The 16,605-nt window shown below is 42.6% G+C and overlaps 1 protein-coding gene across 1 annotated transcript in view; it reads right to left on the bottom strand.

Annotated features, from left to right (window-relative positions):
- Positions 1–16,605, bottom strand: part of LOC132589645 (glycerol-3-phosphate dehydrogenase 1-like protein) — a 55,848-nt gene that overhangs the window by 25,114 nt on the left and 14,129 nt on the right. The window contains exon 4 of the mRNA XM_060262384.1: positions 8,478–8,616. Coding sequence (XP_060118367.1) covers positions 8,478–8,616 — 139 coding nt within the window. The remainder of the gene's footprint in view (positions 1–8,477; positions 8,617–16,605) is intronic.

Below are 16,605 nucleotides of genomic sequence, written 5' to 3'. Positions count from 1 at the left end.
ACAAAGGGCAAGATTGTGTGTTAATGTAGACCTCACAGAAGAAATGAAAATTAGCAAAGGTACTAGACAAGGTTGTCCGCTTTCACCATTGTTGTTTATAATGACTCTTGAAATTTTATTGATGCAAATTCAAGAAGAAAAAGATATAGATGGTTTCCGAATAAAAGGATGTACTTACAAATATAGAGCATTGGCTGATGATATAATGTTTATAAATGAAAACCCCATACAAGTTACACCTTTGTTGTTAATGAAAATACAAGAATATGGGGAGTTGGCGGGACTTTCTATAAATAGAGAAAAATCAAAAATTTTGTGTAAGAATATGCAGTTGAATAGACAACAAGAATTACAAAGATTAACGAGCTGTAAAGTTACCTCTAAGGTAAAGTACCTGGGGGTGGAGATAACAATGAAAAACATTGATCTGTTTAAAAATAATTATGAGAAGTTATGGCATAAAATGGATGAAGATATGCTAAAATAGAACATGCTTAATTTGTCATTGCTGGGTAGAATAGCTGCAATAAAAATAAATATTCTACCAAGGATAATGTATTTGTTTCAAACTATTCCTATTGTGAAGGATGCCAAACAATTTGATAAATGGTGTAGGAAAATTTCAGAATTTGTGTGGGCCGGGAAGAAGCCAAGGATTAAAATGAAAATTCTTTCAGATGCAAAAGAGAGAGGCGGATTTCAACTACCAAATTTAAAATTATATCATGAAGCAGTTTGTTTAGTATGGATGAAAGAATGAATAACGCTGTTAAACAAAAAACTTTTAGTGTTGGAAGGCCACAAAAATAAATTTGGCTGGCATGCATATTTGTATTATGGAAAAAAGAGGATGGATGGTTTTTTCTTTCACCATTATATAAGGAGCAATTTATTAAATACATGGATAAAATATAAGAAATATGGAGATGAGAGAAGACCTTTATGGATTGTGCCAGCTGAAGTGATAAAGATAACGGATAAGACAGGCGAAGAAAAGTGGCTGTCATATAATCAATTATTAAAAATACAAAGTGGGAAAATAGAACTGAAGACTGCTGAAGAATTGAATCATAAATATGATTGGTTTCAAATGCAACAAATAAAAAGCTTGGTGGAGAATGACATCAAAACTGAAGGAATAAGGAAAGAACAAACAGAAATGAAAAAAGTTCTGCTTGGAGACAATGAGAAACTAATTTCAAAAGTATACAAATTACTTTTACAATGGTCTACAGAAGATGAAGTAGTGAAATCTCAAATGATAAAATGGACAATCAATGTAAATAAAGAAATAAAGATGGAATCTTGGGAATATTTGTGGAAGAACTCTATGAAACTCGCAACATGTCAAAGTATTAAAGAAAACTGTTTTAAGATGATGTATAGATGGTATATGACTCCTAAAAAATTAGCAGAGATGAATAACAAGATGCCAGACAGGTGTTGGAAATGTAAAAAGCATGAAGGTTCTTTCTACCATATGTGGTGGACTTGTGAAAGAGCGAAAACGTTTTGGCAGATGATTCAACAAGAGATTTCTAATATCTTGGGATATGAGTTTAACAACGTTGCAGAGACTTTTCTGTTGGGATTACAAATGGAAAAATTTTCAAAAGAAGATAGAACTTTAATTTGGTACTTGCTCTCAGCTGCTAGGACATTGTATGCGCAGTTGTGGAAGCAAGAAAAAACATCAGAGAAATGGGACTGGATTATAAAAGTTATGTCATGGAGTGAAATGGACAAATTAACAAGAATATTAAGAGACTATGATTTAGAGCTTTTTAAGTTGGAGTGGAAGAAGTTCAGAAGATACGTAGAAAAAGAGTGGAAAATAAAGGGACACACACTGGACAATCTTTGATAATGATTAAGTTTTTAAAATAAGAGTATAACTTTTGGTTTTTTAATAGTTATGTGTACCTTTAATATTTGTTTTTCCTTAAGTAAATAACACTGCCGGGTGTCAAGTAACGGGGGGAGGGGTGGGGGAAAAGTAAGATATGGGTAGATAAATTTTTCTTTTTTAAGTTGTAAGATATAGATATAGTTTTGCTACCATATGTTACTAATAAAAATTGTTTATAATCGAAAAAAGAGCACCATCGTCACAAACCTGCAGCATATTCAAGCAACACAGGAAGCACGTCAAGTATCGTGAGATCTCCTTTCCAGTGTGAATGAGACTTTGTGGCAAGTAAAGCAGGAAGTAGCGGGTGGAAAACCTACTCTAGGAATATAACACCATTGAGAAAACCTACTCTAGGAATATAATACCAACAGCGGCAGCCATTGCTTGGAGGTCAAAATTAAAATAAAGTTTTTAAAGTGTTTGGGACATTAAAAATTGTTGGAATTAATTGAGAAGAGGACAAGAAGATAAGTACTATTGGACATATTATTTGTGTGGACTTTAGGCATTTTAAAAGGGAAAAAAATGTAAGGAGCAGCAAAAAGTCGCGACCACATTTTGAAAGTTTTAAAAACTTTAAAAATAAATATCTTGGCTTTGGGAGCTCTGAGGATGGTGAAATTAGGCTTGTTATAAAGGGCAAGTCCTATTCTTTTGAATCTGATAGTTGAATTTGAAATTGGTGAGGTCCAAATTTTCGCTGTTTTTTAAATGTCAGAACACAAGCAACCCCATACAAGGGCTACTTCATTGGAAAAAATGCAGGACCAGTTAGAAGCAATGGAGGCCAGAATGATGAGAGGTATGAGAGAGATGACAAATGAATCCAAAAAAGAAATTATTGAAGAGATTAAAAAAGATATGGAAGATCTCAGAAAGGAAACAGAGGAAACATCTAAGAAAGTGCAGGAGGTAGAAGGCAGAATGAAAGTATATGATTCCACCTTGTTGAAAATGCAAGAAAAAGTGACAATCCATGATTGCAAATGGATGGAGACTCAGATACGTCTGAGAGGAGTACCTGAAAAGGAAGATGGTGACCTAAAAGAATATATAATAAAAATAATTGCAGAATTTTTAGAGGAAGATCCTGAAGAGACTAAAAACATGTATGACTATATGTATAGAGTGAACTCACTTTATGTCAAGAAAAATAATCTACCAAGAGATGTTGTTATAAGATACATGACAAAAGAAATGGTGGGAAAGATCATTAGTAAAAACTTTGAAAAGACATTGATAGTGGGAGGCAGCAGAGTAAGAATCATGAAGGAGTTGCCAAGGCAAGTGATAAATGACAGAAGAACATATAAAAAACTGACAGAAAAATTACGGGACAATGGAATGAGGTTTAGGTGGATAATACCTGAAGGTTTGAGTTTTGAACTTCAGGGGAAAAGAATCACAATCACAAATGCACAGGAACTGCGTAGTTTTTATGACGAACATATTTGCACCATGATGGATTACAAATTATTGTCTTGGAATGTAAATGGACTAAATTCACCACAAAAAAGGGCAACGTTTCATTGGATTAAAAAACAAAATTGTAACATAGTTTGTTTACAAGAAGTGCATATTAAACAAAAGGATTACAAATTTTTATGGAATAAACAATTGGGGTTAGAATTTTTTTCATTGGCTGAACAGAATGAAAGGGGAGTGATTTTTTATATCAAACAGAAACTGGAGCCAAAATTAGTGTTTAAAGATAAAGATGGAAGATTTGTAGCAGTAGAAATAATATTAAATGCAAAGAAAATGTTGTTATTGGGATTGTATGCGCCTAATGGTGCAAAGGATGCTTTTTTACAAAGACATTATACAACAATTTGATGAACTGATGTATGACCAAGTTTTGATAATGGGAGATTTTAATGGAACAATTAAGAACTCTCTGGATAGGTCTGGGGGGAGGGTGGATAATAACAAAGAAGGAAAATTGCCAAAGTCTTTTTTTGAACTGGTCAAACAAGAAAATTTGGAGGATATATGGAGGAGATTTAACCCTGAGGTGCGGGATTATACCTTTTTTTCAGCAAGACATAAAACTTTTTCCAGAATTGACATGTTGTGGGGCACTAAAGATTTAGGTCTTATAACAAGAAAAATAGAGATTTTACCCAAAATTGGGGCTGATCATAACCCAATAATGTGGATTACAAAATTGTCCAAGAAGTTGAGAAGATGGAGATTGAATGAAGATTTACTACAGAATAAAGAAATAGTGACATACCTAGAAAATGAAACTAAAGCTTTCTTTCAAGTGAATGATAAAGAGGATATGGAATTTCAGACAGTCTGGGATGCCTATAAAGCAGTAATGAGAGGATTATTGATTACTTCGAATAATAAAGATAAGAGCAAAAGAAAAACAGCTGTTGGACATTCAGAATGAAATAAAGAAAAAAGAAGGAGAGTTGGGGAAAAGGCCAGGGAAAAAGAAAATTATAAGGGAAATTACAATATTACAAACTCAAATGAGACATTTGTTAAATAAAGAATTGGAATGGAATTTGAAAAGACTGCAGCAGAAATCTTTTGAGGGAGCAAATAAACCTGGAAAGTATTTGGCTTTGCAACTGAAGAAAAAAAGAGAAAATAAAATTATTAATAAAATTGTGGTAGATGGAAGAGAGGTGGTTAGTCAAGAGGGAATAAAAAGAGAATTTTTAAGTATTATACCAAGTTGTTTAAAGGTGTTAAAATAAATAAAGAAAAGATGTATGAGTATTTACAAAAGATAAAAATAGAACCCTTAACAGAAAATATGCAAAAAGTTTTGAATGATCCAATTGAAAAAATTGAAATCGAGGCTGCAATTAATGCAATGAAAATTGGAAAGGCACCTGGGCCAGATGGATATACAGCTAAATTTTTTAAAACCTTTAAAGATGAGTTAACACTGAAATTGCAGAAGTTGATGAACAGGGTAAGAATAAAAGGGAAAATACCAAACACATGGAAGGAAGCTGTTATTTTGTTGATACCAAAGGAAGATAGAGATGTCACGAATGTAAAAAATTATAGACCAATTTCGTTATTAAATAATGACTATAAAATATATGCAAGAATCTTGGCAGAACGGCTTAAACAACATTTGATAAATTTCATAAAAGAGGATCAAGCAGGGTTTCTTCCCAAAAGGCAAATAAGAGACAATATCAGAACTGTTGTAAATATTGTAGAATATTATGAAAGACATCCAGAAAAGGAAGTAGCATTATTCTTTGCAGATGCAGAGAAAGCATATGACAATTTAAACTGGGACTTTATGTTTGCAGTAATGGAGAAGATGGAGTTGGGAGAAAGCTTTATTAGAATGATAAAAGCAATATACACTGAAAAATGTGCAAGGCTATGTATAAACGCAGACCTTACAGAAGATATGATAATTAGCAAAGGCACAAGACAAGGTTGTCCGCTTTCCGCATTGTTGTTTATAATGACTCTTGAAATATTACTGATGAGATTCAAGAAGACAAAGAAATGGAAGGATTAAAAATAAAAGGATTTATCAAAGAATTCAGGTTTTCACGGCTGGTAACATCATTAGGGTTTGTAGAATCTTTCGGGATCAAGTGCCGTGTTCTACTGGAGAAAGTTTTCCTTCCAGACGTTTCATTCTCAGCTGCGGAGAACATCCTCAGTGGCGTTGCCAGATAGATGTTGGAAATGTAAAAAACATGAAGGTTTGGCAGGCCTCAACCAGCTAGCAGAGATCCCCACCTCCAAAGAGTCCACATGCCGCGTTGTGTGTGCGGCACCTGGAAGTGACGTATCATGCCAGGCATGTCATCCAGGGATGCTCCAGGAATTCATGGGAAACTCTATGGTTTTGTGTAGGGACACTCTAGCAATTTGGAGAAAAAACTCTATAGTACCAAACTCTATGGTATTATTTACCATATAGTAAATAATATGGTACCAAACGTTTTCCCCAAAATTGCTAGAGCATCCCCACACAATGTGCCTGGCGCTATACATCACTGCCAGGGGATGTCATCACGCTGCATATACTGCATTTTCACAAAAAAAGTCCCCCACAGGTAGACATGGGGGACTTGGCAACCCTACTTAAAACTGTGTGTGTGTATGTGCGCACACACACACACATAAAAATTCATTTCACAAACATACAAACATGAAATATAAACTACTATTTGTATTGCAGATCATATCACTGATATCTTTAGCTGACACCACCTTGTCAAAACATGCATGTTCATTTAGAAGTAATTGTTGCATTATCCAGTTTGTTCTGAGTTTTCAGAATGGGAACACTACCCCTCTATGTATGCTAATAACTTGCATTAAAATTAATTTAAATTTTAACCAGGCTTTGGCCAATTTAATTACAAGCTGAAAGTTACTCCAGAAAGAAAGAAAGAAAGAAAGAAAGAAAGAAAGAAAGAAAGAAAGAAAGAAAGAAAGAAAGAAAGAAAGAAAGAAAGAAAGAAAGAAAGAAAGGAAGGAAGGAAGGAAGGAAGGAAGGAAGGAAGGGAGGGAGGGAGGGAGGGAGGGAGGGAGGGAGGGAGGGAGGGAGGGAGGGAATGGCAGTCATGAGAATGATCCATATGGAAGGCGAGCTATGGGATGTATCTCTGCTCAGAGAATTACTATAATCTCAAAGGTATCTTTAATATACATAATTTTCTCTTTAACCTTCAGATCAAGTATACAGCTAGCCTGTAGGTTCATAGAGGGAAATATTTTACACTTAAAGTGAACCAGGATGAGGTGGGACTGAGCCAAATGTACCTTGCCTGAACTTACATCCAGGCTGGGGCTTTTGCCTGGCTTGAAAACCCTGCAGGTGCTCCCTTCCCCTATAAATTAACCATTGGGAGGGAGCAGCAGTCAGAGGAAACATAACTTCCAAGGTACTGAATGCTTTGTCAAGTCTGCTTAAAACTCTGGTCAAGTCTGTACCCAACATTGGCTCAGGAGAGAAGCATCCTGAGTAAAGCCAAACTGTATTCTGTTGCTGCTAGCTTGAACTCTCCCTACCCCCCCTCCTTCTCTTTGTTATGTAGTACTGCTTTGAAATGGGAATATGTGAACGGTTTATCTGAGCCTTCTCAGGCCTGGCACCGGGGGAGGTTGGAGCCAGAGATGCTCAAGGCCAAAACGGGCCTGAGAACGAAATAGTAACATCAATGTGTGAATGTACCCTGCATAGTACCCCTCCCTCAAGAATCCCTTTGAAGTATACCTTATATGATTGTATTCTACTGCCTGATCTTTAGTCTTTCAATATCAACGTAGTCGAGAACAACGATATCAATAAACTAGTTATTTTGTTTCAACAAAGACTTGTTATTGAATCTGCCGACTTGACATGCTTTACACTCAGATGGAGTCCAATGGTTGCCCTATGGGCAAAGGAGAGGTTAAACCCTCTTCCTGCTTCACACCAGAGATTCAAAACTAAATCTCTCTCTCTCTCCCTTCCTCCCTCTCCCTCTCTCCCTCTCTCCCTCTCTCTCTCTTTCTTAAACACACAAACAAACCTCCCTCAAATCACTGCTTCCTGCCAGAGATTCAAAGCCAAGCCTCCCATCTGTCTTTCTCTTTCTCTCAAACACACACACACACCCCTCCCTCAAATTGCTGCTTCCTGCTGTAGATTCAAAGACAAGCTTCCTTTCCCTTCAAACCCTTAGCTGGCTGCAGTCTCCAGACTGGGCTTCCCAATCTCCAGGCCTCAGTGAGGGATCCCCCAGTTTTACAGGCTTCCCCCCGCCCCCCGCCAGCTGGCCAGCAGGGGGAAGCCCCGCCCCCACAGTCACCATGTACCTCTAGAGCTCCGGCAGGTTTAGAAACCTGCAAACAGGTCAATTTTTAAAATGTGTGCCTTTAAAGTTGAGCAGGAAACAGGAAGCGCTTCATGGGGAAGTGTCAGCAGCAGTTTCGTCAGAGCACAGACCCTCTGTTTGTTTTGTTTTCATTTCAAAGCAAGTAAAGTTGTGGAGGAACCAGACCCAGTAAGTGTGTGTGAGAGAGAGACAGAGAGAGAGGGAGGAGGCAGGGGATTCCCCGGTTTGGAGGCCCTCCCCCCGCTTTCGAAAGCAGGGGGGGAGGGCACTCTATTATTCCCTATGAAGAATGATTCCCATAGGGAATAATGGGGAATTGATCCACAGCTGGGTTACAGAAAAAATACACCAGGGAAAAAGGGATGGTGTGTACTGCAGGAACAGAATCTGAAGTCAAGCTTAAAGGTTTGACTGCTCTGATTCTCTGCAGTAAGTTGTGCAAGTGTAAAGGGCCAACATCACCTGGTAAATAACACCCTTCTAAGCCTTTATTAAAAAGACAGGATATTTCTTTTTCTCTAGGTGATTGGCAACTACCAACCTAACTTGTAAGAGGGCTGACAATCTTGGCTGTAGAATCATAAGTTGGAATTCTGTGATATCATACAAGACATGAATAACAGATTTGCACAAGGAGGTAACTTTATGTCTCCTTGCAGGTGGAGACTTTCTCTCCCCACCATGAAAGGCTATTTATACACCAAGAGTCATTAGCTATTACAATCTACTGTAATATAATTAATTACCAATGGTAGTTTCACAGAACTTTTCATCTGCCACTTCATTAGCTATGTTGGCTCCCATGAGCACACTGACTTCAATTTTCAGTTTTTCTCGAATGATGTCTGAGATGAGTTTCAAGCCTTCGGGACCCTCATCTACTCCCTAGTTAACAGGAAAAAAGTGATGAAAGCTGTGTTTTTTTTATAGTTTTATACCATTTAGTAGGTAAGAAACAGTTGGCATCCTACCCCAAGAAGTTTACATTCTAAAAGTTGCCACAAGAGTGACAATAAAAAGAGGGAAGGAAGGTAGAAGTTGGGATAAACAAGGGAAGAATTTGTGCTTAGTTCAGTTACTCATATTGAGGATTATTTTCATCAGGGGACAGGGAGAAATTCTCTCTACAATAGCAAGCTCTTGTTATTTAAAAGGAATTAAATTTCTCAGGATGTTGCAAGTGATCCAAATCACATGCTAGGCATGGTACATACATAACAAAAAGATTATAGCATATGAGGTTCCAACTTTTTAATTGGTCCTGCTCCAAGTTGTTAGTAACAGCCTGATAGCACAGAAAAATACCTGACAACGCTTTTTGAGGCATGGAGATAAAACAATGAGAATTTAGTTATTCGCTTCATTTATAGTCTGCCTTTTTCACGGATGGATGATACAGTTTTTAAAAAGGCACTAGGAATAGCATAATACACACAATCAACAATGCAATAGAACTGGCTAATACATACCATGACGCATGTAAAACTCATAGACTAGAGAACAGTGTGACAAGAAGAAAATAATAAACACAATGAACAATACAATTAAAACACCCTAAAATCTCACAGATATTAACTTATGGTTGCCAGCTCAAAGTTGGGAAATTCTTGAAGATTTTGGGGGTGGATGTGGGGTTTGAGAGGGAAGGGATCTAGGGTTTTCAGCCTCCAGGTGGGCCCTGCCTCCCGTTTTTACAACTAATCTCCAGATGGCAGAGATCAGCTCCCCTTGAAAAAATGGCTGTTTGGCTCTATTGCACCACACCATGCTGAGACCCCTCCCCTCCCTAAATCCTGCCCTCTCTCGTATCCACCCCCAAAGTCTCCAGATATTTTCCAACACGGACTTGGCAACCCTAAAGGGATCTCAGCAGAGTATAATTAGGGATGGGCATGAACCAGTTCACAAGCCAAAATCTGGTCAAATTTAGGCTTGATTGGGTCTCAGAATGCAACATTCGGCAATCATATTGTCTGATTTTTTGGGAGCAGCTTAGGGCAGCTCAGGAAAACAAAACCTATCCAAAGACAACTGGCAGGAAAATGTAAGGCAACTATGAAGGTGGTGTTTACAAGCCTTGGAAACACCAACATGGCCTCTCCAAAGCTTGATGGGCAGTGCTGCCTGCCCATAACACAGCTACCATTCATTACAGTGAATGAGCTATATTTCCAAGAGAAGTGCACATGTCCAGTGTTGGGTTTTAATTGGAGAGTGAGGGAGAGAGCATTGAACAAAGAGCTTTGCTGAGAGTGGGGAAGGATTGCACTCAATAGCACCAAGGGGCTTGACTTTCTCCTGAGTTCATTGACCATTCATCTCTTGTTTGTTTGCTTGTTGTGAAGTGGGAAAGAATAGGAATTGTTCTCTAATTTTAATGGAGGTTCCCTTCCTTTCCCCCCCATTTCATTTCACAACATCACTTGCAACTTAAGCCCTCGTGTAGAGGGGCTTTAGCGACAAAGTTGAATGAAGAGCTTTGCTTGGGGCGGGGATTCATTGCACTCATTCAGTGGGCTTTGTTTTGCCCTGAGTTCTTTGGCCATTTGTCTTTTTTTGATGTTGTTGTCCATTTATTTGCAGTGAAAGGGGAAAAGGTTTGTCCCCTCATTTTCCAGCAGTTCCCTTGATCCCTTCCTTTCCCCCCATATTATTTCACACCATCCCTTTGCAGTTTGAGGGAGAGGGCAACGAAGCTGAAGAGTTTTGCTGGGGGGGGGGGTATGGATTCAGTAACCGGGGGGCTTGGCTTAGCCCTTGGGTTCCTTGACCATTTCTTTTGTTTGTTTGCTGTAGGGTTGCCAGGTCCAATTCAAGAAACATCTAGGGACTTTGAGGGTGGAGCCAGGAGACTTTGGAGGTGGAGATGGGAGACATTGGAGGTGGAGCCGGGAGACATTGGAGGTGGAGCCGGGAGCAAGGTTGTGACAAACATAATTGAACTCCAAAGGGAGTTCTGGCCATAACATTTAAAGGGACAGCACACCTTTTAAATACCTTCCCTCCATTGGAAATAATGAAGAATATGGGCACCTTCTTTTGGGGTTCATAGATTGGACTCCCTAGTCCAATTTTTTTTTTTAACTTGGAGGGTATTTGGGGGAGAGGCACAGGATGCCATGCTGCAAATTTGTTGCCTCTATCTAAAAAAACAGTCTCCCCTCTATTGTAATTTTGCCAATTGTTAAATTCTGGCATCTAGTGTTTTTTTTAATAATATTGATATTAAATTGTTTGTTTCAAAAATAGAGTAGCAACCCAGACTTTTATTAACAGTTGCTATTTCTATACTGTTTTTTTCTGTTACAATGTCACTTTTCTGTATAGCCATCTTTTTCTGTTTAATCTCTAGGTGAGTGTTGGCCAAACTGTGGCTCAGGAGCCACACGTGGCTCTTTCACACATATTGTGTGGCTCCTAGAGGTAATGGAGGAACTTAATGTAGGCTTACTCTCAAGTAAGTGTGGATAGAATTGGGACCTTGGTCAGCCTCTGAGCACTGACCATAGATAGGTGACTATTTTCATTGTGTGTGAAGCAGAGGAGGAGGAGGAAATAGGCAGACTTGCAAGTTCTTCCCACCACAGAGGTCACCTGGAGACCTAAAGTGGGGAAAGAGAGTGCAAGAGCTGAGGGAGCCAGTGGAAGGAGGGATGGAATTAAAGAGGGAGGTGCAGGGTTCTCCCCTAGTTTGATAGCTCTTGTAGGAGCTGCATTTACTAACCTTGGTGTCAAGGCAAAGAGAGGTGCATAATGATGCAAGCAGTGATTTATATGAAAAAAGCAGTAGACAAGATGCACCTTTAAGACCAACTAAGTTTTATTCAAAATGTAAGCTTTCGTATGCTCTAAGCAGACTTCATCAGACTCGGAAGCTTGCAGCCTGCAGCGTAGCTGCTAGGCTGCTTCTGCACTGTTTGCCTCATAAGAACATAAGAGAAGCCATGTTGGATCAGGCCAACGGCCCATCCAGTCCAACACTCTGTGTCACACAGTGGCAAAAAAATTTATATATACACACACACTGTGGCTAATAGCCACTGATGGACCTGTGCTCCATATTTTTATCTAAACCCCTCTTGAAGGTGGCTATACTTGTGGCCGCCACCACCTCCTGGGAGGGGGAGTCAGAAGTCGCCCATTTGGGCGTGCAATGTGAGGGGCGGGGCTAGCCGCTTTAATGGCTAGCTCCACGTTCCCCTCAGTTCATTCCGTCGTTGATCGGCTTCATCTTTGGAGCGTCCTCGTGGTTGGGGCTTGGCACAGCGTCGAGGGCTTCCCAGTCATGCTGAGGAGCGTTGGGCAGCATTGTTTTAGCCAGGGAGTTTGTTTGTTTGTTTGTTTTTTCCGTTTGCGTCCCCCCCCCCTTTTATTGCAGCTCTGGCCTTCTGTACGTGCTGGCCTTCCTTTAGATAGGTGTCTGTGCTGGGTTTTGACTGGGGGGGCTTTACTTGGGAGTGGGGGTGGTCTGTCCCCCCCCCCCCCTATTTTATCAGGAAACAGACGGCCTGGGAGAGACAGGGGCTCAGTGGTAGAGCATCTGCTTGGTAGGCAGATTGTCTCAGGTTCAATCCCTGGCATCTCCAGCTAAGAAAGGCTGGGGGGGCTTTACTTGGGAGTGGGGGTGGTCTGTTCCCCCCCCCCCCCATTTTATCAGGAAACTGACGGCCTGGGAGAGACAGGCTCAGTGGTAGAGCATCTGCTTGTAGAGCATCTGCTTGGTAGGCAGATTGTCTCAGGTTCAGTCCCTGGCATCTCCAGCTAGAAAAGGGTTCAGGCGAGTAGTGTGAAGGCATCAGCCTGAGACTCTGAAGAGCTGCTGCCAGTATTAGTGGGCTGATAGGGGGCCATTGCTGTTTCCTGGTAATTTTGTCTCTGGGGAGAAAGGGGGTGGCATCCATTTTATGCCCCTGCTTTGAGGTGAATGAGCCATTGAAGGCATTGGATGGCGGCCATCTTGTGGCTCTTTCTTGCTGAAAGAGCAGCAGCCATTTTGGGAGGCTGCAGTGGGGTCTTCTTTTTATTACAGTTTGTAGTTGGAGTTGCTGCTTGAGTGGTGGCCATTTTAGGTCCCTGGAAGGGGAAGGATAAGTGAGAGAGGCAGTTGGGCAGACATTTTAAGTCCCTTCTGATTGCAGGAGGGTGGCGCCCATTTTAGAAGTGTTTTTAGGCATTGGTGTAGTTAATCCTGTAAAAGATGGCTGGGGGTAAGGGCTCAGGTAAGCATAAAGGCAAGAAGCCTGCGCCTAGGCCATCTACTGTACCTGCTAGGAGTAGGGTTGCCAATCCCCAGGTGGGGGCAGGGGATCCCCCGATTTGGAGACCCTCCCCCCGCTTCAGGGTCATCAGAAAGCGGGGGGGGGGGAGGGGAGGGAAATGTCTGCTGGGAACTCTGTTATTCCCTATGGAGATTTATTCCCATAGAAAATCATGGAGACTTGATCTGTGAGTATCCGGGGCTCTGGGGGGGCTGTTTTTTGGGGTAGAGGCACCAAATTTTCAGTATAGCATCTAGTGCCTCTCCCCAAAATACCCCCCAAGTTTCAAAAAGATTGGACCAAGAGGTCCAATTCTATGAGCCCTAAAAGAAGGTGCCTCTATCCTTCATTATTTCCTATGGAAGGAAGGCATTGAAAAGGTGTGCCACCCCTTTAAATGTGATGGCCAGAGTTCCCTTTGGAGTTCAATTATGCTTGTCACAGCCTTGATCTTGGCTCCACCCCTAATGTCTCCTGGCACCACCCCCAAAGTCCCCAGATATTTCTTGAATTGGACTTGGCAACCCTAGCTAGGAGGCCACCTCCCCCGTCATCTTCTTCGGGTGAGGAGGGTGAAGCAGCGGTGGATTCTAATATTTTAAGCAGGTTGAAGGCGCTGGAGCAGGCGTCGGGTGTCCCTTCTCTAAGTGGGGAGGGAAGCGGAAAGCAATCAAAAAAGGCGAGGTAGGCTAATATTCTCACCAGACTGCCTATTCTTGAGGGCAGGTCTGGTGGAGTTGTGCCTGGCAGGGATGGTGGTCCCTGTGGTCCTGATGCGGGTTCGGTGGTGGCGGCGGTTTGCCATTGGTGCCTGCTGGATTTGGAGGTAGGTTTGGCAATACCTGGCAATTTGGGTCCGGGCAGGTTTGGCCATGGGGAACATGGGGGCCTGCTTCGGCAGCCGGGCAGGGTACGTCAGGGGTGCACTCAGGGGTGCCTGCTTCTTCTGGGGTGGGATTACCGCAAAATTGGGCATGGCCAGGTGGGCAGGGTATACCTTGGGCGTGTCCTGCTGCAGGGCAGATGAACTTGGCGGGTCCTGTTATGGGGGCACCTTCTCCGTATGGGATGGTGCCTTTTGCAGCTTTGCCCTTTGGGGAGGTTGCTTTGCCGCTCGGGGATCATTTGCTACCGGCCACCAGGCAAAAATTTTTAAAGGGAGAATATGTGGACATTTTTTCTCTTCTCTATCGTGAGTTAGAAAAGAAGGACAAGGAAGATTTAGACGAAAAGGAGAAAGAGGAGTTAAAAAGCGAAAGGTAGACAGGACCTGGGCTAATTGGCTTCCTGGGTTCTGTATTTATGCTGGGGTGATTGCCAGGGCCCAGCCGTGGCGGGCAGCGGCCTTGTTCCAGTATCTGGACATAATTTATAAAGGCTATACGGCCTTTAGCGGTCCAACCTGGTTGCAATATGACCAGGAATTTAGAATGAGGGCCGCCCTGTATCCATCTCTGCAGTGGGATTGGATCCATCAGCAGCTTTGGCTGCAGGTGATGCCCCCGGCTAGGCCTAATCTGGGTGATCGCTCAGATAGCGGTCACTTGGTAAATAGGTCGTCCACCTCTGTCTCTGCTGCATCAAACTCTCCCCGCGGTACAGTGGGGCAGGCAGTTCAACCCCACTTGCTCTGCTGGGAATTCGGAGCCCTTGGGGTATGCAAAAGGAAAGCGTGCCAGTTTAAGCACGAGTGTCCCATATGTGGGGGATCCCGCTCTTTTGATGACTGCCCTAAAACCCGGGAGCATCGGAATGCATAGAAGCCTGGGGGGAATGGAGGAAGCTTTCCGGCCAAGATAGGGCCCCAGCCCGATAAGGGTGGGACCTCTTGAGCGGCAGCTTGCAAGGTATCCTTGGAGGGTTGATAGTTTGTATTTGTTGGAGGGTTTTAAGTTCGGTTTTAGGATCCCTTTCCAGGGGTTTCGAGTTCAGTTTATGTCTGGAAACCTTAAGTCAGTTCAAGGTTTGGAGCAGGTCATTAGGGACAAGATTGCTAAGGAGCTGGTTGAGTGGGCAGCTGCTGGCTGGTTTTGCTGAGCTGGTAGCTGAGCTTGGGGTTCCCTTAGCTCCTGAGATGAGCTTTTTGAGGATAGAGTTCGACACTATAGCACAGTTGTTTAGTGTGCCGCTTTAGAAGATAGCGGAGTTGAGGGTTAGGATTTGTACCTTTCTTCTTAAGAAGAAGGTTACTCTGTTGGAATTGCAGTAGCTTGTGGGGCACCTCAACTTTGCCTGCAAAGTTGTCGCTCCTGGAAGGGCTTTTCTTAAGAGACTGTGTGATGCTATGGCAGGGTTGCGCCTGCCTCAGCACAGAACTAGGGTTACCTGCAGCATGAAGGATGATGTGAGGGTTTGGCAGGAATTTTTGGAGTCTTTTAATGGAGTCTCCTTTTGGGGGGAGGAATTGAGGCTGAGCTCCAAGTCATGTCTGAGGCTGCTGGTTCCTTGGGTTTTGGGGTTTATTTCCGTGGACACTGGTGCGCGGCTAGCTGGCCTGATTCGTGGGCAAGGGTAGGGGTGAACAGGGATCTCACGTTTCTCGAGTTCTTTCCCATCTTAGATGCAGTTTGGCTGTGGGGGAAGGATATGGCCAATCACACCGTTCATTTTTGGTGTGATAATATGGCAGTGGTCCACGTCATTAATTTCCTCTCATCCAAATCTGGGTGGGTTATGAGATTGGTGAGGGCCTTCACTCTGCATTGTTTGCGGCTTAATATTCTGTTTTTAGCCAAACATGTTCCTGGGGTAAGTAATAGGGTGGCTGACGCTCTATCTTGTGAACAGATGGAGAGATTTCATCAGCTGGCCCCAGAGGCAGACAGGTGCCAATGCCCTAGGAGCTATGGCTGATTGGAGAGCCAAAGCCTGCAGAGTGATAGGTCTAGCCATTGCGCCTAGCATGCGGAAGTCTTACGAACGGGCTGTGCGGCAGTTTGAAGACTTTAGGGCTGAGGTAGGGTACCGCAGGGTGTGGCCCCTTCCGGTGGAGGAATTACTCCATTACTGTGTTTTGCTGAGAGGTAAGGGGTTGGCAGTGCGATCCATTAGGGGACGCCTGTCTGCGTTGGCTTTTGCCAGCAAGGCACTGGGTTGTTGGAATGTTATTGGTTCTGTTTGTGTTAACTGCTTTTCTCTTTAGATGCTGCTGTTCCTGGTCAGAGGAGCCGGAGCCGAGTTCTCATCTGCGGCCATAGACACGTGTTTTGGGCTGCTCTTCAGGCACGGAGAACTACGGTTGGCTCTCAGCTGGGACTCAGCCAGCATGCTGAGGTCCTCCTCCTCAGATCTTAATTGTTCACCTGGGAGGTAATGATCTGGGGTTGTTGAAGGGCAAGGCCTTGGTGTGGCAAGCCTGTGATAATTTCCAGCACATTCGGGAGCGATGGCCGGGGACCATCATAGTGTGGTCAGCCATGCTGCCTCGCCTGGTATGGCGTTGTGCTTTGGATCCCGCAGTTATAGAAAGGGCCAGGTATAAGGCTAACAAGGAGATTAAAAAGGTGCTGGAAGGGGGGTTGGGCCACTATTTGCCCCATCCAGATATTTTGATAAAATGTCCTGGCCTCTACAGAGGGGATGGGGTCCATCTCTTGGAAAAGGGCAATATGCTTTT

The sequence above is a fragment of the Heteronotia binoei genome, chromosome 21 (assembly GCF_032191835.1).
Source record: "Heteronotia binoei isolate CCM8104 ecotype False Entrance Well chromosome 21, APGP_CSIRO_Hbin_v1, whole genome shotgun sequence".
NCBI lineage: Eukaryota > Metazoa > Chordata > Lepidosauria > Squamata > Gekkonidae > Heteronotia > Heteronotia binoei.
The sequence above is the reverse complement of the archived record's forward strand: the minus strand, read 5'-3'. Positions and strand labels throughout refer to the sequence as shown.